Genomic DNA, 27,696 nt, shown 5'->3' on the forward strand with positions numbered 1-27,696 from the left:
ATGGCTGTCAGTCTGTCTTCAGCAGGGGAGAATGAAAGCCATGCACGCTTCTCTCCTGGGGACAGGACTGACAAGAAGGAACAGGTCAACCCCAAGTAGCAGCTGCCTAGGCCTGGACAGTGCCGGCCGCAGCTGGGACACATCTGTTCGCAAGGCGAGCCGAAGCTGGAAGGGGGAGGGGAGTAGCCATCGACGGGACGCAGGCTCCAACTAGCGGTTGTAACGGGAATCGGTAACGGTTGGGTCCCGCCCAGGCTCTTCCTGCCCCGGCTAGGGCCCGAGCGATCCCCAACCGACGGAGAAAGGGAGGGAGGGAGGTGAGGATTGCAGGCCAGCCTTTTCCCCAGCTCGCTCTTCCGAGGGCTGCGGTTAGCTCTCTCCTGTCCCGGATGCAGTGGGACAGAGACAACACTCTACCCCCCTCCGAGGTCACCAGCAGGGGAGAGGCCTCTCAACCCAGGGTGGCCTGTACGTTCCTTTCCTCCCCGATGCAGCCCACCTCCCCACTCTGTCTTCAGTCCGACCTTGAGAAATGCGTTCTGTAACTTCCACGCATGTTTGGAGAAGCCAACCGAAGGAGTCAGGAAAGCTGGTGTGGACACGAGTTCCAAACCCAACGCTTTCTACCTAGAAGTCGCTTTAGTGTGCAAGATGGGGTTAGGAATCTCTTGGCTCCTTAACTCTCTCGGGCTGTTGGGGAGAAGGGTCTCCGTACACGAAAAGGCATTGCAGGAACGTGGGCTAGACCGAAGCGAGGCCTGCAAGTCGGGAGGACGCTTGGAGAAGCCCAGGAGGAGCTTCGGCTGGAGCCTGGGGAGGCGGGATGAGAATTAACACAGTGGGAAATGAAAAGATTAAAAGGGGGCATGCCGCCCGCCCAGCCCGTTCTCCCCGCACAGTATTTTTCCTACCAAATTGAAATTGGAGTTTCCTTGGGGAAATTGCTGGGGATGAGGGGCCTGCAAGCGCAGGGAGAGACCCGTACTGGAAATCGCGGGGAACCAAAAACCCCACAAATTGGTTGCGTGACCTTGGGCAATCCATTTCCCTAGGGGCGGGGCTCAGTTCCTATCTCTTAAGAAAGGGAGTACAATAACTTCAGCTGTGCCTTCTTCGCAGAGCCGTTGGTCGCTGTATACGGGAGCGAAAGAGATTGGGACGCAGCGACTCTCTCCCATAGGTTAATCGTTAGAATAGTTGGTCCGTCACGTGACCATTGAGGCATCGGTAGGCGTGTCCGCAGGGGCGGATCACAATTAACGACTCAGAAGGTTCCCAGTTCCCCAATTCTCCAGTTCTCGTTGTGGCATACGTGGTATCCGGGGATCCGGGAGGGACCGTTAGGCCGACTGAGCAGGGCGAAGGGGCAAGGCGAGCCATGTCAGGCTTTGGGAACTAGTCCCTAAGAGTCCCATCCTCGCTCGGTGGCCAGCTGTTGGGAGTACTGTAGCCAGTCTTGGGCTGGAGGGGAGGGGGGGGCGGGGGAGTGGCACTTTAGGATATTGACAAACTGGAGGGCAACAAGAGGAGGGTGACACAGCTGGGAATTATTAGCATTTATGCAGCGCTTTGCACAAATATCTTTTTATCCTCAGAAAAAGAACCCTGACAGGGAGGTGCTATTATCCCCAATACACAGATGAGAGAAATAAGGCTGCCTACTATCACCCAGCAAAACGATTGGCTGAAGCGGAATTTGAACTCAGGTGTTCCTGACGTCTGATGAGGAAGGAAAAAGAAACAAGTATTTGTTAAGCTTTTGCTATATGCCAGTCACTGTGCTAAGGCCGTGGCAGCTGAGGAAATGGAGAAAGAACCGGGGACCGGAAGCCTAAGCACTATTAAAGAGGAAGATGATGGCCTTTTTCTCCCCTAGTGGCTGAATGAAGGGACGTCCAGTGCCAGATTGATTCTTAGGGGTCTCATAGAGCAGAACTAGAAGCTGAGGTGGGGAAAGAGGTGGCCGCGAAGGCAAGTTAAGAAAGACCTTTCTAACCATTAGATCTATTCAGAATTGGAAGGGGGCTGCCCCGGGAGAAAGGTTGTCCGTAGTGTTCTCCCGCTCAGATTCGAACTGGACTAGATGTACACTGAGGTCTTTTCCAATTCTGAAATTCTGTGATTTTACAAAGGGGGAAACAGAGGCTCGGAGGAGGGTTTCGACCAGGCTTATTTCAGACTCAAGGGTTTGTGTGCCACGCAGGTTTTGCTAGGCACAATGCCGACCAAAGACCCAATTCATTTTGGAAGAGGTCCTTGCACTGTCCAAGAACCCGCCGGCCTTTGCTTCCACTCTCACCCCCAACAGCCTTCCTGCAGTTCTATGTACCTAGATCCGTGGCGCTGGGACGAAGCAGGCGGGAAGGAGAGAAGGAAAACTTGTCTTTAAAAATGTACTGATAATGAGACTGTATTCACAGCCTTCCTAATCCATCGAGAGTACGAGCTGCTTCGGTCAATGATCAGCCGGCTTCCCGGATTTTGCAAGCCACCTGGGATCCCGGCTTGGTGCGACCAGGTGGGATGCAGGCTCGGGGTTAGTTTCCGGCCTCTGAGCCACCTCCGGCGCAGAAGGTAGAGAAGAAACTAAATAACATTCGATCGTAGACCTTGAAGAGTAGCTAGTTAGTCACCCACATGCTTTTACAGGTGGGGAAAATGAGGCTCAGAAAGGGCAGGTAATTCGCCCAAGGTCACTCAGGTTAGCAAACAGCAGAGCCAGGATTCTGAACCAGATGCGTTGCCTCTGAATCCTGGGCTGTTTCCCCGGCCTCTATGAGCAGTGACTGGTTTGGTCCTTTGTGGGTTGAGCTTACTTTTCCCCCATCTCCCAGCAATTCACTGTATCCGGGCGTAATTCAGAGGCGCTCGCAAAGATCGACCTTGAGGCCGGGGAGGGGTCGAAGACATGTGGCGAGTCTTCTGGGGTCTGAGAACAGAAAAGAGACCACTCTCTACGCAGGCCCTTATAGGCGTAAACGCGTATTTGGTACCTTGGCTTCCCGGTAAACTTTCTCCATTCCCAGCGCAGCCTGGGCGCAGGAAGAATAGAGAAGAATAGTTGGGGCCCGCGGGCGGCGTTCACACCAGCCTTAGTAGGGCTGATTGCTGTGGACAAATGGGGATGGGCGGCCTACAATGGGTATCTGCGCTGAAATGGGGCCGCCCCGTAGAGATTCCTCTTACTCTTCTAGCTCCTAAAAGCGTTTGGAGAAAGGAAATTCCCCTTCCCCCCGGGGGAAAAAAAACAAAAAAAACAAAACACCTCCCTTTACTAAAGGCTGGTGACTCTTGGCACGCACGGCCTTTGCTCATTTCACCCCCTCACCAAACTGGTCCGATTCTCTACGACAGATTGTCTTCCGAAAAAGCCTACAAAAGATTAGCGAATAGACGAAGCAAAGACCTGAGTCATTCTAGCCCCCAACCCCAATTCTTCCTATTCTCAACTAACGAAGGGAATGGCGGTGGCCCTGCCAGGTGTCTTGAGCGATTTAGAAGGTTCGTCTACAGCACCCTGCGAGCACTGAAGGATCGTAACCTAGCCAACCTTTCTGGCCCTGTCGGGCAGGGGGCCCCGCGAACGCTGTTTCGAGGTTGGGGCCAGCGGGTCTTCCTAGGGCACAGGGAGGACGCGGCCCGGTGCCAGAAAGCGAAGCCCCGACCCAAGGCAGCAAAACGGGTGGCTTTGGAAAACCCGTTTCCTTTTCCATTTCGTGGAAGGGCTTTTCAGATCACCACGATGTGCCCTGGCAAGAGAACAGGCAATGACGCCCCAGCGCCCCGGTTTGGAGAGCCCCCAGTGGGACGGGCGAGCTCCCGAATCTCCTTTTCTGCCCCTGCTGTCGGCTTGCAGAGAAAAAACAAGCCTTAAAACAGAGACTTGTTGAAATTTCGTTTGCTCCGCTCCCCGCCCCTGTCTGGCTGCTACAATCCTTGCCACCGGTTTGCTGATTTCTTGGGGGCAAGGGGAGGTAAGGGTAGGCAAGTTGGGGCGTCGAGAAGTGGAATTGCAGAGGTTAGAGTGTGGAGGAATTTGGAAGGAGAGATGAAATGGGGGGGAAGTAGATTAGGTTGGGGCGTCGGGGAGGGCGGGCGGAAGCTTCAAGCCTCAGCCGCTAATTGCGGCCACTTCCCCCAACAAACATAGGTCGGATCCTGGGGGCTCTCGGAGCCTAGCTTGGGGGAAATTTAGCTCCGAGCCTGAGCGCCTAAGGAACGCACGAAGGAGCCTGGGCCGGGGCCCAGACGGCGGCGCCCACCCCCGGGCAGGAGAGCTGAAGCGAAGGCGGAGGAAGGGAGGAAAGGAGGATTAGCGAAGCAGTGCAACCTCCGGGGACTTCAGAAGCTCGAGTTTTAACTGGGTCGTTTAGAAAACAAACAAATAAATAAATAAATATGGCAAACAGCCCCATCCCCCTTCGTCTCACCCCCGAGGAGCCTCAGCTCCCAGACTCTCCACCCCAACACCCTCGGGGCGGAGGCGGGGCCTGCCTAGGACAGGCCACGCCCCCTCCGTGCTGGGCTTCTTTTCTTAATTTTTTTTTTTTAGTAAAGCCTTTCCCCAGTAGGCAACGCGGATTGGTCGTTCGGGCCGTCGCTCCTGGCCGACCCCGCCCCTCGGCGGGCCCCCGGGTAACTGCCCTCCCCGGGTGGCTGCGGCGCCGCGGCTTGATTATATATTTTTTTAGCTGGTGTCAGAGTCGGCGAAACGTCTGTGGGAAGCGGGGAGCGCGGGGGAGGGGACGCTGCTGGCTGCTCGGAGAGCTCCGGCCGGCGGGACCCTTTGGGGAAGAGGCCCCGGGACTCAGCCTACCGCCGTCGGAATTCATCGCCACCGCCGCCGCCCAGACTCGGGGGGTGGGGGGGAACCTGCCGAAGGGGACGCACTCATGCTGCCCTAGGAGCCCGGGTGGGGTCTGGGAAGGGGCCGAACAGGGCGCGCGCACCGGTCGAGCGCCACAGGCCCCAGGGGAGGCCCTTCGGAAGCTCCGGACAGACCGCGCCCTCGAGGCGAGCTTGGCCACCCCCTGGGTCCACTCCCCGTGGGCTGGGGACGGCTCGGTGGTCCCAGCGCCCGCCCCCGAGGCCCCCTCCCCCCCAGCGCGCCGGGAGCAGGCGGCGGGTCCCCCTTCGGGGCTTCCCCTTAGGCGCCGCGAACCCGCCCCGGGCGCATTTCCTGAGTGCCTCAGCCTCGCAGCCAGCCCCAAGCCGCCGCGGCAGTGCCCGTGCCCGCTTCTCCTTTTGGGCGCCTCTCTGCTCCCTCTGTCCAGAGCGGCCCCCGGAGCAGCCCGCGTGAGCCCCGGGGGCGCGCGCCTCCAGCCGCGCAGTCCCCCGCCGCTGCCCCACAGCCGGCCGCGGCGCCCTGACTCCCGCTGTTATGCGTATTCCCGTAGACCCGAGCACCAGCCGGCGCTTCACACCTCCCTCCACGGCCTTCCCCTGCGGCAAGATGGGCGAGAACAGCGGCGCGCTGAGCGCGCAGGCGGCCGCGGCCAGGCCCGGCGGGCGCGCCCGGCCCGAGGTGCGCACCGTGGTGGACGTGCTGGCCGACCACGCGGGAGAGCTGGTCCGCACCGACAGCCCCAACTTCCTGTGCTCCGTGCTCCCTTCGCACTGGCGCTGCAACAAGACTCTGCCCGTGGCCTTCAAGGTGAGTGCCCCCCGCCCCGGCAGGACAGGGCACGGGAGGGTGCACCGCTAGCCGGACCGCTCCCGCAGGGCCGAGCGGCCCCGCCCCCCTCTGGCGGCCGAGCTGGCCGGCCTCCCCACCTCTGGGGAGCCGCCGGTGATTTCGCATGATCTGTTTCGTTATGGTTGGGGGGTAGAGGAAGTTGCGGCAGCCGGGTTTTAAGAGATTTAGGTAGTGTTGGGTGCAGGAGATCGGGGAGGTTCTCTAGGTCAGCTCTCCCCTCTCCCCACCTTCGCCCATTTTATAGATAGAGGAAACTGAGGGCCACAGAGGTTGAGGTGACTCCCCCAAGGTCACAGGCCGTAACATAGCAAAGACGAGAACTCATGCTCGGTTCTGAGGGTTCTAGGCAGAGCACCCTGCTGGTGCTCCCGGCCGGGGTGTCCCCCCGTTCAGGCCCCATCTCAAGCCCTGGATTTTTTTAATCCTTGCAAACCCCTAACCGAGAGGTGGGAACCCCCTTCCGCTGTCATCTGGAGGGATCTTTCTCTGCAACTGGGAGGCAGGAACTGTTTCGTTTTCTTTATTTTTAATTTTTAAAAAAAGAGACAGCGATGAAATGAAAGCAGCCGGTTTTCCCCTAAAAAATCAGCGTGAAGCTCCATCACACCCATGTCGTGAGGATGGGCTGGAGGAAGGAGGACTGGGGGAGACAAAAGCTGCTGCTGGGTGCTTCTCCACCTGGGTGGATTCCTGACCCAGTGGGGCCTTGCCCTGTTGAGAAATCCCACATTGGGGTTAAAAAAAGAGGGACTGTGCCTCTTTCTCGGGGTGACATCTGAAAATCCAGCACAAAGCTTGGGGGCCAGAGGGGAGAGGGAGTGGCAGTTCATGGGGGGGAGGGGGGAGGAAAACAAGGCCACTGGGACTTGAATCGCCAGATCATGGGTTGCACTGTCATTCGGGGCTTAAAAGGAATCTTTTGAAATTAAAAGAAGACAGGATGCTGACAGGAAATCTGGCCTTTTTAATCAGACCCCAAAAAATTTTCTCCTTGAAATTTTTTCCATCTGGATTCCCAGTCTCTGAATGCGGCAGTCACGTTAAAGCGACTGGTGCCCAAGCTCCTACCCCAGCAGCTAACTCCTCAGTTTTCAGAATGGGCACATTTCTCCAGCCATAAGGCACTCAGCAGACGGGGCCTTCGTGCCTAGTGGACTACAAGAAATGGCATTCCCCTCTGCTTTTCATTTAGACTGACAGGTGCATCCTGGTCTGAGAAGACCGCCGTGTTTCCCTACCCCTAAAGGCTTAGTCTAAAAGAGGTCCTAGATTAGGAAAGACTCTACCCTCCCATGATCCGCCCCCTCCCTCTAAAAAACAAAACAAAACAAAAAAACCACACATCCAAGCACTTGGCAGCTTAAACCAAGCCCGCTTTCTGCGGCCACTGTGGCTGGAGTTCTGGGGTCACAGAACGAACCCACCAGCTGTTTGTTCCTGCGCCTTAAGGGCTTCCAGGAGGACATTTTTTAAACTACCTATTGAGTTTCTTTGTTAACAGCGGTATTATTTTTGTTTGGTCTTTATTTCCCTCCTGTCTTTTGTCTAGGAATGTGGGCAGTGTCCTAATTCTTCCCTAGCCAAACTGAGCTAAGTAAGGTCCCAGCTGCAAGTTGGCTCCCATTTAGAGAGAACGACAGACAGACAGATATAGCTAGACCATTTTGTAACGATAAAAGTGCTTTTCTTCGGACAGCCTTAGGAGATTGACTAGTGTGGGTATTATTTCGAACAAACTTTTTTTTTTTTTGACCAGTGAGGAAGCCGAGGCTTAATAGAGCGAAAATAGCTTGCCCTCTGTTGGGTTCTTTGCCCCCGACCTCTGTTTTGTTTTTTCCTTTTTTTGTTGTTGTTGTATGGTTTGGGGTGGGGAGAAATAAGGGTATGGGAGGAGAAGGGTATTGTTTGGGGTTTAAAATCTTAGTTTTTTTTTTCAATCCTCATCAGGCCCATTGGGTAGTTTCATAGAATGTCTCAATCAGAAGGGACCTGAGGGTAGATAATAGAGAGGGACCTCAGAGATTATCTGGTTCAGCCCCTTCATTTTATAGATGAAGACAGTGGGAAAGAGACTTGGCCAAGGTCATGAAACTGAGGTCAAAGAATGTTAGAGCAAGAAAGGGACCTTAAAATAGAGAATGCTGGCACCAGAAAAGTACCTTCAAGACTGGCTCACCCAGTGCCTTCATTTTAGCTGGAAGGCATTTCAGACACCATCTCGTCCAATTCCCTCATTTTACAAATGATTAAACCTAGGCCTGTGGAGGTTAGCCGTAACCTCAAATAGTAAATATGGGGACCCACACCTCTTGACTTCCAGTCCAGGGATTTTTCCCCTGTAAGATGCTTCCATTATGGGGGGGGGGAACTCTTGACGGCTACAGCTTTCCTTCCCCTAAGGACTGCTCTCCAGTTTGACCTAAACTCCTTTTTTTCCCCTGCCTCACTACTTTTCCCTAGGTGGTGGCCCTGGGGGATGTCCCCGATGGCACAGTGGTGACAGTGATGGCCGGCAATGATGAGAATTACTCGGCTGAACTTCGTAATGCTTCAGCTGTCATGAAGAACCAGGTGGCCCGATTTAACGATCTCCGATTTGTTGGCCGAAGTGGCCGAGGTGAGGAATCGGGGTTTATCCTGGCTGGAGTAGGGGGTGAGGAGGCCTGAGATGCCCAGGAAAATCATGGCACAAGGTGGAGTGAAAGGGGGTCCCCAAAAGGAAGCAGCCTTGATGAGATTCTGGGTCCTGGACAAGCTGGGAGGTTGGGAGAGCAGAGGAGGGAGATGAAGGGTGAGACACCCATAGGCTATGGAGCAGGGAAGGCCCTTAGGGGCCATCTCATCTAGCACCCTCAGTTTATACTTGAGAAAACAAGGCACCGAAGGGAAGGTTCAGTGATTTGTCAGCAGTCACCCAGGTACTTGAGAGTCCATCCCACATCCTCTGACTCCAAGCCCAGCCATTTTGCATTCCTATCAGAATAGGTGGGCAAGGGGGATACTGGCAGATGTGCTAGCCACCCACCCCAGGAGCAAGTGACAGATTTGAGAGGGCCCAGAGACAGACGTTCCAGGAACAGGGACCGCCTCTGGATGGTGGTGTGTCTCTGGGCACAGCCCAGCCCAAGGAGGTGAGCCTCTATGCCCCTGAGGTGTGAGGAGGCCTCTGCGGGCAGGTTCTATAGCCCCAGACTCTGTGTGGGTGACAGGCGGTTTAGATCTAAAACCTACCCAGGACTTGAATCGTCTCCTTGGCTCTGGGGAGGGAAGAGCGGGGGAGGGGGCTGGGGCCTCACTAAATTCAAAGTAAATTCAAGGAAGGATAGCAGATGACAGAGGGAGGAGAGGGACTCAATGTGGATGGTAGCAAATTATTAGTGGGGCGAATGCCCTCCCTCCATCCAGTCCCTCCAGGGGCCGGGTCTGCCTGCCAGCCAGCCAGCCAGCCGGCTCTGTAAAGAAACCCAGTGGTGTCCCTTGCCATCCCCTCCCTGATTCTGTATAAACTGTGAGGGTTTTGATGCTCAGTAAACAGAATTGTGCATTTCATCACCAATAAACAAGGACAGGGGGAAGGCTTTCGTTCCTTAGAAAGGGCCAATCTTGCATTTAACGGGCATCTGGGCTGCATTTTTCCTCTTTAACTATTCAAATGTATACATCCAAACGTCAAACATATTTTGACTTTTCAGCATTAATTAAAACCAGGGCATTATTTGCATGTAATAACTGTTTATTCGTGCTTTTTATGAAACTGGAATAGTTTACATTCTTTTAGACGTTTCCTGTTCCTGCTGGCCTGATTTCCCGGTCGCAGATTTCTTTCAAACACTGCCCTTAACTGGTTACAGGTTGATGGATGGAAAATGTTTTCTTTTATGAATTAAGCTTTCATTGCTGCGCTAAATTATTCTGTTAGGCTCTTTTATTTTTTTCATCCCCAAATTTCCAAACTGCATGGGACTGAATCTGAGCCCCAATATGGGACTCTGGATTCACTCTCTCTGGCTCTGGCCGGTGCCCTTGTTTTAGACAGGGTGGAACAGAGTGGGGCAGGGGCACCCTCACTCTTGACACCCCTCCCCTTGCCTGGGGCTGTGGTGGGGCAGGGGCACCCTCACCCTAGACACCCTTCCCCTTGCCTGGGGCTGTGGTATGGGGGCACCCTCACCCTAGACACCCCTCCTCTTGCCTGGGGCTGTGGTGTGGGGGCACCCTCACCCTAGACACCCCTCCCTTTGCCTGGGGCTGTGGTGTGGGGGCACCCTCACCCTAGAACCCCCTCCCCTTGAACCTCTGTGAGTCTGGCCCTGCAAAGGGAGGCTGGTGGTCCTTTCTGCTCATTAGACGATGTGTGTCAGGAGAGTTATAAATGGTGTTTCTCAGGGCCATGGAGGAATTGTCCCCCTCTCGGTCCCTTTCTTTGGAGGACTCACAAATCATCCATCTCTCCCTCCCCTTGTCTGTCCCCTCTCACCATTCACTGATTGAACCTCTCTTGCTCCTGTCCCCCAAACTGACAAATGGCTCACTTGTCTGTCCCCTCCTGTGTTCCCACAAAGGGGCTCATGTACCTTCTAATTCCTCACTTCCCCCTTCTCCCTCCTCCCTTGGCCCCAGGCAGCCACAGGCTACTTGCCTCTTTTGGCTTTTGGACCCACTAAATGCTCACCTCTCTCTCTGCTCCCTCCCTTGTGTCCTCAGATTGTTCACATCTCTCTGTGGACCTTCAGATTTCTGCTTTCCCCCTCCTCTGCACAGGAATTGCTCACCTCTCTGTCCCCTGCTTTGGTGGACCCACAAGTCACTCCTCTCTCTCCAAGTCCGTCTGAATTCCTCCCATCTCCCCACTCTCCGTCTGGTGTCCACAAATCAATAGCCTCTCCTAGCGGCTAGCCTACCCATGAATCTCTCGCCTCCTCTTCCTCTCCCCAATATACCCACAAATCAATCACCTTCCCTCCTCTTCCCCCATGTACCCATGAGTCGATGTGCTCTCCCTCTTCTCCCTGAATTATCCACCAATCTCTCCCCTCTCCTCCCCTTCCCTTCCCACTCATCTCCCTGGCCTTGCATAGCAAGGACCCACCCAAGCTCCTCCAGCCCTCCCTTATTTAGTCCCCTGGAAATCGTCTCTTCTCCTCTCTTCTTCGTTCCCTGTCTCTGTGGTTGGTGCTTGCACCTCTGCCCTCACCCACGTCACACACAGGCCAGAATGGAACAGTGTAAGAGTCCTGAAGAGCGGAGACACCCCCCCACCCCCAGAAGGTCAGGAAGTTGTCATTACCAGCGATGTTATTTGGGCGGAAGGACTGATAAAACTGTAAACCCCAGCCCCGGGTGTTAGCCCCAAAGCTCACACAGGAGCACACACACACACACACAAACACACACACACCCTCCCCCAAAGGATTCTCAGACCTGCTTGATGTTCTGATGGGAGCAGCTGCTAATTTCTTTCCCTCCTCCCATCCAACTTCAGACACCAAATACAGACAAGTTTGCTTTCTCATGTATTTGACTGTCTCTTAGTTGTGAGTGGCAGGTGAAAAGCTTCAGGCCAGCTCGTTGGGGGCTCTGGGGAAGGGGGGGGGCAAGATGGAAAAGATAGAGACTGTTAGTAATATTTTCCTAGTTCTGCCAAATGTGGCTTCCTGATTTTTTTTTTCACATCTCAGAGCTTTCACCTTGCTTGTTACACCATCTGATCCTTACCTCAGCCCCAGGAGAGAGGCAGGGCAAGGATGGTGATTCTTATCACGTGTGAGGGCATTGAGGCTTAAGATAAAGGGAAATTTTCCAAGTAGAGGGAACTGGCCTAACCCGAGGTCAGACAGCTAGCTTGAGAAAGGACCAGGGTCCGATGGCTCCCGGTAAAGGCAGTCTGTTGTGGTCAGGAGAGAGGCATTAGGGCCCAGCTGAAAGATCACTGGCCCTGGCTCCTGAGATCTGGGTCAGATCACACCTATCATGCTTTGGCAGCTGTGTGACCTTGGAAGGTCCCTTGACCTTTGTGGGCCTCTTTGCCCATCTGTAAAACGATAAGGTTGGCCCAGGTGACTTCTGAGGTCCCTCCCTGCTCTAAATCTGTGGTGCCGGGATGCCCCGACCGAGAAGAAGTTAGGGAAGCCGGGTTTCTGACCCTGCTCTGCTCCCAGGGTCCTGCCTTCCCTGGACCTTAGCTCCCTGGCTTCTGAAGACACTTCTAGCCCTAATATTCTCTGACTCCAGAACTGAGATGTGATTTAGGGTTCAGGGGAGAAACAGGAAATCCCAGGAGATGCAAATAGTCTGGTTGGGTGGGAGAGGCAGAGGAATACAGCTATGAGTAAGAAGGCCAGACATCTCTAAAGACAGCTTGTCCCTGCTCTGCAGCTGGCAGCCCTGTAGAGAAAGATCCATTTTACAGATTGGGAAACTCCCCTTTTGAGAGAACAAGCCTGAAACTGACCAGGGTGTGAGGCTTCTAATCCCTGAGGCCCTTCCCTCCTCTGGGAAGGCTGGATGGGGAGGTGGTCCTCACCGACTGTCCCTAGCATTAAGATGGTAGCTGGTGTCCCAGCCTGGGCTTCCCCACCTCTCTCTGTAGGTATGAGGCAAATGAGGAGTGTCTCATGAAGGAATCTCATAGGGGAGAAGTAGACAAGCTGCCAGCTAATATAGAAATAGCCCAAAGAGAAGAAAAGGGTGGTGGTAGAATGAGCATTGGATCGGAAGGCACAAGGCCCGGGTTCAAATCTTGACTGCTACTTTCTTTTTTTAACTGTGAGTTTAGGCAAATTGATTCATCTCCCTGAGCTTTATCTGTAAAAAGAGGTGGATGGTCCCAGAAGGCTGGGGGTGAAGTCAGAAGGCTGTGCCCCTTCTCTTCTCTAAACCCCCATGTTTGACGTCTGTGAGATGAGGGACATAATCCTGGGGTTGTGAAAGTGCTTTGAGATCCTTAAAGTACCATAGAAATGTTTCCTTGATCTAGAGGTCACTGGATCCAGTCTCCTCATTTTACAGATGAAGAATCTGAATTGTTTTTATTATCGTTGTCTTATTTTTAAATAATGATAATAATTGTTAGCATTAATTATTATCATCACTGGACAGCTAGGTGATACAGTGGATAGGTTTGCAAAGTGCCTTATAGATATCTCATTTTATCCCCACAACCACCCTGGGAGGGAGGTGATATTATTATCCCCATTTTACAAATGAGGAAACTGAGGCAGGAAGTAGTTAAGTGACTTGCCCAGGGTCACACAGATAGTTAGTGACTGAGGCTGGATTTGAACTCAGGTCTTCCATCTGGATCTGATGCTCTTCTCACTAGTTGGCACTGAGTCAGGATGAGCTTCAGGGAGTTGGGGGTTGGGGGTGACACCAGGCTTCCCACAGAGGGCAAACTGACTCTCATTAGAAACAGATTGAGTCCAAGCTCTCATTCTGCTCAGTAGTGGGATCAGGGACCTGAGCAGCCACCTTCCCAGTGGCATGGTCAGCATAGGGAGGCTCAGTTTCAGAATGCTAAAGCAGAGCTGATCTGCCTAATTGAGTCCCAGATTAGAGGAGTCACCTGGGAGAGAAGGACAGACCTACACCTTTGGGGAGTGGGTGAGATGAACGAATGATCAAGGAGGGAGACAAGGCCACAGGTGTGGTGTGGTGAGTGAGAGGTCCTGGGTTCAGATCCTGACCCAGATGCTTACTACCTGTATCTTTGAGCACTTGGCTTCCCTTCTCTGTGACTCCAGTTCTCCATTAGTTAAATGAGGGAATTGGACTAGGTTGTCTCCAGGATCCTACATGTCTCTAAAGCTATGAATCCCTACGTCGAGAGAGGTGGTCAGACCAGCCAAACTGATGGGGAAGAATGGTCATATGGTCAGACTCACAGTGGAAGAGGCATACAGTCGGCCAGCAGACATTCATTAAGTGCTTGCGGAATTCATGCCAAGCATTGGGGAGACAAAAAGAAAATAATCCTCGCCTTCAAGGAACTCTCTCTGTCATGGGCAGAATCCCCTGCCCCCATCCCCTGGCACTGTTGTGGCCTTTCAGAGGAACCCTAATGATCCTGAGGCTTTAGGAAAAGCTCTATCACCTCTCCATCAGGAAAGGGATTAGTGCTGGTGAAGTTTATCTCTTGGAGGAGGAAGATTGAAAGGAATCGGGGTGGGCATGGAAATTAAAATTGCCTTTGCCCTAGATCCTTTAGTCTGATCAGACAGAGAAGATGATGGAAGGAAGGAAGGAAGGAAGGAAGGAAGAAAGGAAGGAAACTAGGATGGGGATACAGCAGGGAGTAAATGCTGTGTCTTTTTTTACAATAGTCATTTGGAGTTTCCCTGAAACTTTAGAAATATTAATAGCTTAATAGCTATCGTTTATATAGAACTTTAAAATTTGCAAAGCACCTCACAGATATCTCATTTGATCCTCACAGCACTTCAGGGAGATAAGTGCTATTATCCCCATTTTACAAATAAAGAAACTGAGGCAAACAGACATGCCCAGATCTAGTAAGGTTCGAGGCTGGATCTGAACTTAGGTCTTCCTGACTTCTGCACTCTGTCTGCTAGCACTGACGGGGATCTTCTGTGTTTTCAACCTTTAGGAAGTCCTTTTTTCGGTTTAGAGAGGGAGAGTGGGAAGATTCAGCATCTAAATTGATTTTTCTCTAGCTAAAGACTCAAGGGTAATTTCAGATTTGAATTTCCACGAGAACCTAGACTCAGTGGCACTGACAAATGCTTTGCAGACTCTCCTACTCTGGATTAAAAACAAACAAATTAAAAACCTCAAAGAAAACCCCAGTTTTTCATGATAAAAATAACTCAAATCAAATGAAGAAGAAAAATCATGTTTAAAACCACCAATTCCAAATTCTTTAGAGTCTGACAGAAGGAGCATTTATGTTTGTAAATATATTTGGGTTTGGGGAATTTCATCAATATGGGGAACTCCCACTGTGGAAATCCCCTCCATTGATGCAGGTTGGCACCCTATCTGTAATTTAGTCTTAGACCATTGCCCGAGGAACTGAGAAGAGAAGTGATTTACACAAGATTCTGCAACCAGTGGGTGTCAAAAGCGGGATGAGAAACCAAGTCTTTCTGACACTAAGGCCAGCCCTCTCTCCAGAGGACCACACTATTAGACATACACACATACACATACATACAAGTGTGCATATGCGCATGCACAAACACACTATCCACATATGAAAATACAGATGCATATATATATACACGTACATGTATATGTGAATTTTAAACAATTTTTTTTGTTTACAACAAAAGATTTTTCTTTAAACAAAAATTTTTCTGTGCCTACTTGTAATCTCTTTTTTTTCACCTGTATTGTTTGCATATTGTCTCCCAAGTTAGATTTTTAGCTGCTGGAGGGCAAGAACTATCTGGAGTGTATCACCAGCAGTTAGCACAGTGCCTGGCCTGAATCTGGCTTTTGACATTTCCTAGCGGTGTGACCTTAGACAAGTCACTTAACCTCTGTCTGCCTCAGTTTTCTCAACTGTAAAAAGGGGTAATAAGCACCTATTTCAAAGGGTTGTAGTGAGAATCAAATGGGATAATATTTGTAAAGTGACTAGCACATGGTAGATTCTGTATAAATCTATATAATATTATATATTATAATTATATCACACATAATTATATATAACGTATAACCAACAAATATATAATATATTTATATGACATAACCACATTATATTTATATTATATACAACCTATGGTATTGATTATATATTTTTATGATGTATAATGTCATATAATATGCATGTAATATAGTGCATATAATAATACATGTGATGTTTAATATATATGATATATTATTATATGTATATAATATAATAATGTATTATAATATTATATATTATAAACTTTATATAACATAAACTGAATAATTTCCAGGAAGCTTTATAAATGCTTGTTGACTGTGTCCTTTATCATGTTTTAAAAATATAGTCAGCATGTATGTTTTTCCCAGTTGTGCTTGGTTTTACCTCACTTCATATAAAGCCATATCATCTTCATATTTATAATATTTATCTTTCCTTATAGTGCAGTATTATCCTATTAGATGGATAGAGAAAGCATGGAATTTGGAGTTTTAGAGCATGATTCTTCTCTGTATATAGGTGTGTTATTACAGACACCTTCTCTGTTTCTATATCTGTAAAATGATAGAGCTGGACCAGACAGTCACCAAGGATACTTTCAGATCAAATTCTTATGCTTCTACAGTAGGCCACAGTTTGTCCAGTCCTTCCCCAATCTTGGATATGTAGACTGGTTACAAATTTTTGCTATAACAAATATTAGGTATTTTTAATATTTTCATACATCCACATCTGTGTGTATTTTTATATCCCCACACCTTTTTTCATCTTTTTCTTTCATTGATACCCTTAGGCTTTAGTCCTAGCAGAAGGAACTTTGAGTCAAAAGTTAAAATGAGATTCACAATTTCCATTGAAAATTGATAGTTCCACCAATAAGGCAGTGGTTTTCCTGTTTCCTCACAGCCTGGCCCAGAGGCCCAGAGAAAGGAGTATATGTCAATTAAGACTACTGATTACTGCCACCCCTAGCAGGTGGAAGTCAATGAGAGATTGCCCCTTCATATTTCATAGCTCTCTTTGCCAAAGTGATGGGAATGAAGTCTCCCTGATCTCTCTCTCTCCCTCTCGCCTTCCCCCCACTCCACTTCTAACTTTTATTTTTAATTCTGTTTTATTTGTTAAGACCCTTGGTCTGCCATCTTCAGTTTTCTCCCTTCTACCCATGTGAGTTTGGGGAATAGATAATATTCACTTTCCTCCCTGGCCTTAGCCAGCTCAGCCCAAGTCATCAATGAGATGGCCTGTTTACTAGGGTCTTTTTTCAAATGTACAAAACACTTGTATTTAAAAAAAATCATAAATGATAGTTCCCCAGGCTTTCTATTTGATTAAAAATTGAGGATCCTGGAGTTTTCCTTGTGGTTTAGTTACTGTAACTTCAAGTCAGTCTCTTCATATCTTGCTGTCCCAAAGTAGACTCAGCTTTCCCTTATGCATTTCATAGGCCTGTCTTATAGTAGGCACCTGCTGATTATGGAATCAAATACAGGCCAAGGTATCACCATCTAGGGGGTAAAAATAAACTTTCACTGTCCATATTGCAAGAGTATCTGTGGACATCTGGTATGATCTTGGTAGGTAATTATAATCTCACCTGCAGTGGGTGTGGGAAGGCACTAGGAAGCCAGATCAAGGCAACTAGGGAATGCCAGAAGTATACAGAGCAATGGGTCTGGAGTCAGGAAGAGCTGAGTTCAAATCTACCCTCAGACACTTAACTATGTGTCCTCCCCAAATGGGAAAGTCACCTACTCTCTCAGCTCAGTTTCCTGAACTGTAAAATGGAGGTGACAGAAATAGCACCTGCCTCCCAGAGTTGTTCTGAGGATCAAAGAGAATAATATCTGCAAAGAACCTAGCAGTGCTTGGAACACAGTAGGAGCATAATTAATGCTTCTTCTCCTCTCCTTCTTCCAAAGTTCTCTGGGCCTGTGTGATAGGGAAGGGCCACTGTCCACTTGAGGCCTCAGCAAGAACTGGGTTAGTAAAGGCATCAAAGGCTAGGGCCCAGTAGTCTGGAATAGCTGACCCATGTAACTGAGTCTGACTATAAGACAGCAGATAACATCTGGCTTTGCCCTTCTGGAGACACAGATGACTTTGTTCGGGGTGAGGTAGTGTGCTTAGCACTGTATTTAGGAGTCAGACAGTAATGGGTTCTGATTGGGACCCTGCCACTAACTAGTGGTGACAAGACAGGGCCAAGGCACTCCCTCTTGATGGTCTTTCCTGGCTGTGACATTTTATGTTCTAAGCTCCTCTCAGTTCTGATGTTCTGTGTTCTAGGGTCTTTTCCTGCTCTGAAACTGTTGTAAGGTATTTTCTAGGTCTGACACTCTCTGTTCTAAGATTCCTCCCAGTTCTGACATTCTGTGTTCTAAGGGCCCTCCCAGCTCTGACATCCCATGTCCTAAGGTTCTGTGACATTCCTGAGTTGAAGTTGCTAGTTACCAAACTGACAGTTCTTTGTTTGCCCTGTGATCATCTCCATGTGGCAGATAAAGAGGACTGGGGTCCAGCCTTCAGGCAGGTCACAGTCCAACCAGGCTGGACCTGCATGCACCCAGATCAATTTCCAAGCCAGGCAGTGTAGGCCAAATGTCTTAGGAGTTAAGAGAAGGACAGATGATGGTGAGCTAGGAGTTGTCTTCAGAGGTGGGGGAATTTGAGTTGGGCCTGGAAGGATGAGCAAAAGTTTTAGCAGATGGAAAGAAAAGGATGAACTTAGATACAGAGGCAGGGAATTTCAGGTTGGGTTTTATGAGACTGTGAGTCACTCTGTTTGGCTAAAGGGACATAGAGGGGAAGGATGAGAGATGGCAGGGTGAGACCGGGGCTGGGATGTCAGGTTAGAGAGGTGGACAGCCACAGAATGTCACTTAATCATATTAACTAGTGTGAGTAGAGTTAGGTTATAATCTTAGAGCTGTCAGGGCCCTTAGAGCACAGGATGTCAGAGCAGGGAGGGCCCTAAGAACCCAGAATGTCAGAGCAGGGAGGGCCCTTGGAACCCAGGATATCAGAGCAGGGAGGGCCCTTAGAACTCAGGATATCAGAGCAGGGAGGGCCCTTAGAACTCAGGATATCAGAGTAGGGAGGGCCCTTAGAACCCAGGATGTCAGAGCTGGGAGGGTCCTTAGAACACAGGATGTCAGAGCTGGGAGGGCCCTTAGAACACAGGATGTCAGAGCTTAGTGAGCCTTACAACACAGAATGTCAGGATCTAGTAGGGCCCTTAGACTGTGGGATGTCAGAGCTGAGAAGGAACTTAAAACATCCTGTAACTATGTTTATTCCATGTTCTGTGCTTAATCATAGGATATTAGAACTAAAAGGCTAACCTAATCCAGCCCTACCACTTTACAGAGGAGGAAGCTGAGGACAGAGGATAGATGACCCCTCTGTGGTCACCTGGTCCATTATCAGCAAAAGCAGGCCTAGAGCCTGGGTCTTCTGCACCCTGGCCCAGAGCTAGAGGAAGATGAGAGGAGGTGAAGGTGCCTGAATTCAGGAGGCAGTTTTCTGTGGTAGAGAGAAAAACCACTTGTGGTCTCCCTCCTGGATTGTCCAGGGCATTCCCCACTCACCCCACAAATTCTCTCTGCCCTCAGTGGCAGGATCAGAGAGAGGGGCCCACCATCAGGATTTGGTACCCGAGTGGGGGTGGATCCCCAGGATAACTGATCCTGACAGTTTGTTCCTCTGCCTCCTCTGCCCAGCCCCCAGCTTCACCCCTTTACCACTTTTCCTTGATCTCATCTCCCTCCCCCCCCTCCTTTTCTTACCCCCCAGGAAAGAGCTTCACGCTGACCATCACAGTGTTTACCAATCCCACCCAAGTAGCCACCTACCACCGGGCCATCAAAGTGACCGTGGATGGACCTCGAGAGCCGAGAAGTAAGTGTTTGCAGAGGCCAATGGTACCTTCCCTGATGGGACCCAGGAGCGGGGTGAGACCAGCAGAGATCCAGCCCCTACCCTAGCAGCCAAGCTCATGGGCTCCTAGACGCCAACCCTTCCTCAGTCATCTACAGGGTGGGCCTGGAGCCCTGCAAGGTGCTTTCAGCACCACTCTACTGGTAGACGGGGCTGAGCAGCCCCCAGCCTGGGAGACCACAAGGAGAGCCCCAGACTGCATCTGGGATCTCGCTGGTAGGAGCTCCCAGAAGGGGCGACATCTATTGGTGTCTTGGCTCTGCCTCTAGCTATCTGGGTGGCCTGGGGTGCTTTTTCCCCCCTTCTGTACCTTAGTTTTCTCTGTGGTCTCAGAAATAAGGAGGCAGTGAAAATGAAAGGAAGAGTGAGGCAGCCAGCATGCCCAGTGTGAAAACCACCACCTGTTTCGGAGTCAGGGGTGCTGGGTTCAAATACCCCCTGTGCCATTTACTACCTCTGTGACCCTAGGCAGGTCACTCAAACTTCACTGCCAGAGGAGGATAAAAGGTGACAGAGAAACCTGAGTTCAGGAGAAGCAGTGCTGTGTGGTAGAAAAAACCATTGGAACTAGAGGATCAGAATTCAAATCCTGCCTCTTATGACTTTGGGCAACTCTCTTAACTTCTTTGAGCCTCAGTTTCCTCCTGAGGATCTTCCACATGAGACTGGAAAATTAAAGGCCTCTGGAGTGTGCCTCCGTCTAGTCCTCAGCAAGGTGGGGGACTATGGGTACAGAGCATTGCATATATGCTGTCAGCTGAGGGCCCTGGATTGGTTTTGCTGTTTTTCTGTTAGAAGGATGGATTGAGAATAAGGTCATATATCCAGAAATGAGTGTCATGTGAAAACCTGAGGCCCCAACAAAACTTAAAAATAAAGTACTTTAAAAGCACTCATAACAGTACCTTGCTTTCTGGTTTTCAGTGTGCTTTATTATTATTAATAGGAGCTAACATTTGCATAGCACCTACTGTGTGCTAGGCTCTGCACTGCTTTCTAAATATTACTATATTTGGTCTTCATAGCAACTGTGGGAAGCAGGCGTGGTTATTATCCTCATTTTACAGATGAGGAAACTGAAACCAGCAGAGAAGTTAAATGACTTGCCCAGGGTCAGACAGCTAGTGAGTTTCAGGGGGAGGATTTGAACTCAGATCTTTCTGACTCCAAGGTCCAGCAATCTGTTCACTGCTCCTACCGGTGTAAATCACTAGGGCTTATTTTCTCTGGGTCTTGGCTTTTTTTTCTCATCTTAAAAGAAAAGGACTAGACTACATGGTCTCCAAACCTTTGCTGGCTCTGACCCGCCATGAGCAATCTTCCCAGGCCTTCCTCACCCCCTCAACACTTCCCACTGGGCTGTGTGCCTTTGGGCAAGAACCTTAGTCTCTCTGGGTCCAAGCTTCAGTAGTCTGGAGCCTCAGTTTCCAAGACTAGACAGGTTTAAAGGGGACCAGAGAGCTGGGGGCCCCCCTCGGGAGTGGTGAACAGAGAACTAGGAAGCCTCACTCTTGTATCTCTGAGAGGCTGCACGATCCCATCCCTCCCCACTGGCAGACAGAAGGAGGAGGGCACAGGGCAAGGGGGGAGTACTCTGTCTGAAGCCTCTGAGGAGTTTTTGACAATGGGAGAGGGAAAAAGGTCTAGAGATACACAGAACTGAGGCCAAGAAAGGTTCTATTTTCCACGATTTCTTTTGCTCCTTCCCATCACACTTCCCACACAGATGCCCCTGCACATGGAGAATCTCAAAGGGCCCTGGCTGCTCGGTGAGAAGGGAGGTTGAGTTCCCCACACAGCCCTGCTTCCCCATCCCCATGAGGCCCAGCCTCAGAAGTGGTGTCCCCTTGGACAGCAGCCTCAGCCACCTGTATGACCTGTGTGAGGCCTTCTCTGGCCTGTTTTCTCATCTATGAAATAAGTGAAATGAACTCTCTCAGCTCTGACATTCTGTGTTCTAAGGTCTCCCTCCCATCATTAACATTCTAGATTCTAAGGAGCCTCTCAGCTCTGACATTCTAGGTTCTAAGGGTCCCCCTCCCCCATTCTATGTTCTAAGGTCTCCCTCCCAGCATTAACATTCTTGGTTCTAAGGGCCCTCCCAGTTCTGACATTCTGTGTTCTAAGGGCCCTCCCAGCTCTGACACTCTGTGTCCAGTGACTCCCTGCAGGTCACTGTCTTCAGCCTCCATTATTCTTCATATTCTCCATTATCTTCAGCCTCCTTGAACCCTGTCCCGAATTCAAGCCAAACCCTTTTCTCTCTGGATCTGGCTCTGGGTAAACTCTGCCCTCTCAGCTAGGTCAGACCATCAAGGTCTGCTGTCCCTTCCAGAGTCATTTACATGGCAGAGAAGGACACTGGGAAAGACAATTCTTGACCAAAAGGGATGACTCACTCTTAATGGAATTTCAGATGTTTGGGGAAGAGAACTGGCCTTTTCCCTATTTCCTCAGATCCCTCCAGCCCTGTGGCCTGCTCCTAGAGCAGGATTCCCCTTCTCTGTGGTCTGATCACTCCTAAAAGCAGAGGGCCCTGAATTGTTCTCAGAGATTCACTCAAGTGTTTGCTGCAGCTTGTCCCATCTGAGCCTTCCTGAACAGCCCTGCCACAAAGAGCCAAAGGCATCTGTTGTCCCTGTTTGAGAAGTAAGGGGACTCAGCCATGGTCCCACAGCTACTATGTGTCTCAGCAGGATTTGAACCCAGGTCGTCTAACTTCAAGCCCTCTTTGAGCCCTAGAATCACAGCACAAAAGAGACCTGGGGAAACATCTGGCCCAACCCCTTTTCAGAGGAGAAAAATGAGACTCTGAATGGGGCAGTGTCTTAGACAGTTAAACACATAGAAAGTAGGCAGGTAGGTGGTGCAGTGAATAGAGCACCGGCCCTGGAGTCAGGAGGACCTGAGTTCAAATTCGACCTCAGACACTTAATACTTACTAATTGTGTAGCCTTGGGCAAGTCCAAATTTCCCCTTCAAAAAAGAAAAGAACAAGAAAGAAAGAAAAAGCAAAAAAAAGAGAGAGAGAAATTAGTACAGTCAGGATTCAGACTCTCCTGCTCTGACTCCAAATGCGGTTTTTGATCCATCCAGAGGACCTGAGATTTGCCCGTGAGCCCTGCTGGTTATTGAGTGGATTTGCCCATGAGTTTGTATGTTGGCAGAGAGCTGGGGGCAGCATTCTGGGTATCCCTTTATCAGGGGTCCTCCAGCTTTCCAGCCCTCCCTCTGTCAGCCAGATCCTCAGCAGTCAGCAGGGAGACAGAAAGAATCCCAGGTGGGAACAGAGCCGCCACCTCAGAGGGGAACAGGCTCTCCTGTACTCTTCCTCCGTCTCTTAGGACCCGTGAGGAGGACGAACCAGCTGAGCCGTACAAAGGCTTAGGGAAGAACCCAGCATCTTGTTTCTGAGAATCCCCAGGGAAAGCCCCAAAGACTTTCTAATAACAGAAAAGGACCATGTGTGAACTGGGCTAAAAGCAATGGCAAAGCATTGAGGACCCCAAGTTCTTCTGTGAATAGGACCAGGCTAGAACTGAGCCAGATCCTAACCCCATTCTATGTCTCAAAGTCCTGTCTCTGATTTTCTCTACAGCTTCCTTCACTTCTGACTTTTTGTGTTCTAAAGTCCTTCCCAGTTATAACATTCTGTATTCTAAGGGCCGTCTTTTCTCTGACATCCTGTGTTCTAAGAGCCCTCCCAGCTCTGAAATTCTGTGTTTTATAGGGCCCTCCCAGCTCTGAAATCCTGTATTCTATAGGGCCCTCTCAGCTCTGACATCCTGTGTTCTAAGGGCCCTCCCAGCTCTGACATCTTGTGTTCTAAGATCCCTCCAAGCTCTGACATCCCGTGTTCTAAGGGCCCTCTCAGCTCTGACATCCTGTGTTCTCAGGGCCCTCCCAGCTCTGACATCCTGTGTTCTCAGGACCCTCCCAGCTCTGACATTCTGGTGTTCTAAGGTCCTCCCAGCTCTGACATCCTGTGTTCTCAGGGCCCTCCCAGCTCTGACATCCTGTGTTCTAAGGGCTCTCTCAGCTATGACATTGTGTTTTGTAATCTCTCTCACTTCTTAGAATCTGTTCTAAAATCTCTTAGCTCTGATATTCTATTTTCTAAGGCCCCTCACAGCTCTGACATTCCATTTTCTAAGATGCCTTTCAGTTCTCACAGGTCTGACTGCCCTTTGTTGGGGGTGTGTCATGGGGCATGGGGCTGCTTGGGGGTCCTTACTAGCCGACACCTGACAGCCTGTGCTAGTTGTCCACCTGTGCTGGCACCTATGGCTCTATCCTCTGGGGGACAGCAGGCAGGAGCAGGGGTTCCCCTGGATGTGTGGTAACAGAATGAGGAAGGACAGGGGATGTGAGGCATAGATGCTGGAGGAGGGGCTCAGAGCTGAAGAGATGCCTACACCAGCCTGCCACGCAGAAGCCTCCAGGCATTAGGGTGGATCCTGAAGGGGCCTCCTGCTGTTTCAGGGGGTCTGAAAGGAGGGATTTAGAAGGTGGTTAATTAGTCAGGGTCCTCCCAGTTATGGTATCCTGCTGGTGACTGCCTAGGCCCAGTCAGCTCGTGGTCCCCCAGCAGGGACCTGCCTCAGTCCTACCAGTGGGAAATGGGGGCACCATCAGACCACAGGGAAGCTGGCTCCTCAAGGTACAGCCTGCTTTGCAGAGGGGCCCCTTCTGAAAGTTGAGGTCAGCAGGGAAAGGATCAAGCTGGAGAGAATAGGAGGGGCTCTCCAGGCCCTGGCATCCTCCAGCCCTGCCGGTGACTCAGCTTGTCCTTTGGAGGGCTCTTGCCTCAGCATCTCTGTTGTCCTCATGTGGCAAAGACATTGGCTCCCCCAGTGTCCCTGTTCTCTGGCCACACCCTGAATAGGAACATCCCCTTCTCCCTGTGGCTTGGGGTTCGCTGGAGAATAGAAGCAGGAAGAGGCCCAGGAACTAGTCTGTAGTGTAGAGTTCCTAGAGAGGCATCTTCCCTCAATTCTCATCCTTCCAATTTCCCAGTAAACCTTCTAGCTTTAATGTTCTAAGGCCCTCCCAGCTCTGACATCCTGTGTTCTAAGGCCCCTCCTAGCTCTGACATTGTCTGTTGTAAGGTCCCTTCCATCTGATTCTGTGTTATGTTCTGCCTTTCCAACATTTCTATTCATTTCTACAAACATTGTAGTTTTTTAGTAAGCATTTATTAAATACCTCCTGTATACCAAACACTGTGGTACACACTGGGGACACAAAGATAGTCCCTGTCCTCAAGAAACTCACAGTTGAATGGGGGAGACCACATACAAACAACCCTATACAAATAAAAGGTAGACAAGCTGAAGTGGAGGTTGGCTTATTTCCCTTTAGTGCTTAGTAGAGGGAAGCCCCTAGAATGAAGGGAAGGGCTTCTCACAGAAGATGGCGTTTTAGCTGAGATGTGAGGGAGGCCAGGGACAAGTGCAGGGCAAGATGGGGATGTTCTAGGCCTGGCCTGGGGTACTACTGATTCAGACATAAAGATGAAAGGGTCTGTGTCTTCAAAGAGCCACCATCCTTGGAGGGTATGCAGGTAAGTCTGGCCCAGGCCAGGTCACTGAGAGAACCCTGCGTGCCAGGTGGGGGAAGGAAAGGGGAGGCGGCTCCTGAGCTGAGCCTGAAAGGACTCCAGAGAGGGGAGGGGGACAGAAGGTGGAAGGCCTAGCTCATGGAACAGTCAGGAATCCATTTGCACTGGAACCGAGAGAGCACAAAGCAGAATTATGGGAGACCAAGCAAACATGACCGCAGCAGGCCTTCAGTGCCAGGCCAGGACATTCGTATTTTACTACAGAGCAAAGGCTCTTAACCTGGGCTCTCAGGATTTGTTGGATGATTTAGTACACATTTTGATCACTGTATCTCAATATAATGGGTGATCCTATGTATTTCATTTTGTGCATTTAAAGCTGTGATTTTGCATAGGGGTCCATAGGCTTCACCAGACCACCCAAGGGGTACCTAGCTAAAAAAACAAAACCTGATCTAATCCAACCTCCTCCTCGCACAGATAAGGAAATTGAGGGCCTGAGAGGGAGGAATGACTTGTGCCCAAAGTCACACTTTAGCAAGGGGCAGTGAACCAGGACCTCTGACACTCAGTCCGGCTCTTTATACCACACAAGGAGGGGATGGTGGCTTTACACCATTCTGTCTTTCATGGAGGTGAAGAGGTGTCTCTGGGGAGTGGACGAGGTAGCTCTGGTATAGACCTAAGAAGGCTCTTAGAACATGAAAGGGAACTTATAACAGAGAGAGTTAGTCCTAAGAGGGGCCTTAGAACCTTGTTCCTCACACATTGGTCCAGAAAAAACATTAGAACACAGATTCGTTGGAGCCAACACGAATGTTAGAACATAGAACGTCAGCCGTCACAGCATGTCTCCCTCCTCATTTCTGCCTCCTGGCTTCTTTTGGGTCCCAGCTGAAAGTCCAGCCTTCTACAAGAAGCTTTTTCTAGCCATCTTAATGCTGGTGCCTTGCCTCTGTGGCTCCAGCCAGTACACAGCTTAGCTTGTTCATACATTGCTGATGGCATATTGGCTCCCTTAGTAGCTGTGTGAGCCCTCTCTCAGGCCCTGCTCAGGGATGTCAGATACAAGGCTGAAAACCTCCATTTCCCTTCCCATTCATTCCCTTTGGTGCTTCCTTCAAAGGGAAACTTCCAAACCACTGTCCAGTTTCCTGCCCTCTTGGCAGTTCATCTGGGCCTTGGCTGGTCTTCAGCCTCTCCCAATGGAGGTGTATCTGTCTGTCTACACCTGGCTGGTCTCCCCCCCCCCCGACTTTTGGTGTTTGGATGACCCCATCCCCAGCAGAGAAAACTTGTGGTTTCTGAGCTCAGACATGTTGTCATTGCCTCTCCAACTGGCTTCAGGACAGCCTTGATCCATCCAAAATTCCTGTTAATTCCTTCCAGTTTTAATCTAATTCTTGCTGCATAATTAGTCCCCAAATTACAGGACTGGAGTAATCATCAGTAATGTTTCTATAGCGTTTGAAGGCTTTCAAAGCCCTTAATTCCCACCTCCCAGTGAGGATGGAGAGGGTAAATTGTCATTAGCCCCATTTTTGAGGTGGGGAGACAGACTCCGAAAGGTTATGTGGGCTCTCATAGGCCACACAACTAGTAAGTCCTCAGCCTCAGTTCTTGGGCCTGACCACTGCAGATCAGGCCTGTTCTGCTTCCTCCTCTCTGCCTCCCTTCCTGGCTTCCTCTGAGCTCAGCTCAGGTCCCACCTTCTGTGGGGGCCTTTCCTGCTCTCCGTATGTGTCTTGTATGTGTCTAGATATTGACGGGTTGTTTCCCCCATGAGAACGTAAGCCTCTTGAGGGCAAGGACCATTGTTTGAGCTCGGCACACCAAAAGAGCTTGCTAAATGCTTGTTGACTGTCTGACGGTCCTCTGTCTTTCTGTGTCACAAACTGGGTTCCTGGTTCTGAAGCTTCCTTAGTATCTTCCCCAGCCTAACCCCCCATCCTGACTCCAGCAGGTATTGTGGGAGAGAGGTGGAGACAGTGGCATGGCCTAGAGATGTCACCTTGGGCTTAGTGTCCCCTCCAGGTTCTGTCATCCAGCCAGAGGATCTGAGTTTGAATCCTGACTTCTTACTACCTATGTGGCCTTAGGGAAGTCCATCTTTCTGATCCAGGCTTTCTCACCTGTAGAGTGAGAACCTTCAGCTTCCTTCTAGCTCTCAATTTGTGAGTCTGGGACCATATCTTCATCTCTCCCAAAACACTCCAAAACGCTGAGCTCCTTGGGCAATCGGAAAGGAGCCCCTTCTCAGAAGGAGGTTTTTAAATTTATAAGATCAAAAATAAAGCTGGGCTTGGAGTCAGGAAGATCTGAGTTCAGATCTGGCATCTGACACTTACTAGCTTTGTGATTCTGGGCAAGCCATTTAAACTCAGTTTGCCTCAGTTTCCTCAACTGGTAAATGGGGGTAGGAATAGCACATACTTCCTAGGGTTATTGTGGAGATTAAATGAAATAATATTTGGAAAGTGCTAAGCAGAGTCCCTGATACCTGCTAGGTACTATATTAATGCTAGCTATCATCATTGTTAATTATCTTGAAATACAGTTATTACAGCCCCTAGTTTAAAAACTCCTATCCTGTGATATCCTTGAAGTGTTTGAACCCTACCGCCATTGTCACACCATCAAACATTATCTCTTGCCAGAAATGCCAGTGGGTGGTGCCCAGAGCTCTGGGCATGGTCAGTAGCCCTGATTTGGAATCCTGCCTCTGGCACTTAGCAGCTGTTAGGGCCCAGGCAAGTCCCTTCCCCTCTGAGTTTCATTTTCCTCATCCATTAAATGGTTATAGCGTTATCTATCCTATCTCCATCATAGACTCATTATAGTGAAGAAAGTACTTTTTAGACCTTCATCGCC

The 27,696-nt window shown here is 50.2% G+C and overlaps 1 protein-coding gene across 2 annotated transcripts in view; it reads left to right on the forward strand.

Moving 5' to 3' along the window:
- The first annotated feature begins 5,380 nt into the window (after nt 1-5,380).
- Nucleotides 5,381-27,696, forward strand: part of RUNX3 (RUNX family transcription factor 3) — a 45,619-nt gene continuing 23,303 nt past the window's right edge. For both annotated transcript variants that reach the window (XR_011166593.1, XM_069079053.1), the window contains exons 1-3: nt 5,381-5,653; nt 8,156-8,312; nt 19,122-19,226. Coding sequence is in view for 1 of the 2 variants with exons in the window: in XM_069079053.1 (XP_068935154.1) it covers nt 5,381-5,653; nt 8,156-8,312; nt 19,122-19,226 (535 nt within the window). In the remaining variant the exon portion in view is untranslated. The remainder of the gene's footprint in view (nt 5,654-8,155; nt 8,313-19,121; nt 19,227-27,696) is intronic.

Source organism: Petaurus breviceps, unplaced genomic scaffold (assembly GCF_028583685.1).
Source record: "Petaurus breviceps papuanus isolate PSGF00001 unplaced genomic scaffold, PetGlider_PUasm1.0 91041, whole genome shotgun sequence".
NCBI lineage: Eukaryota > Metazoa > Chordata > Mammalia > Diprotodontia > Petauridae > Petaurus > Petaurus breviceps.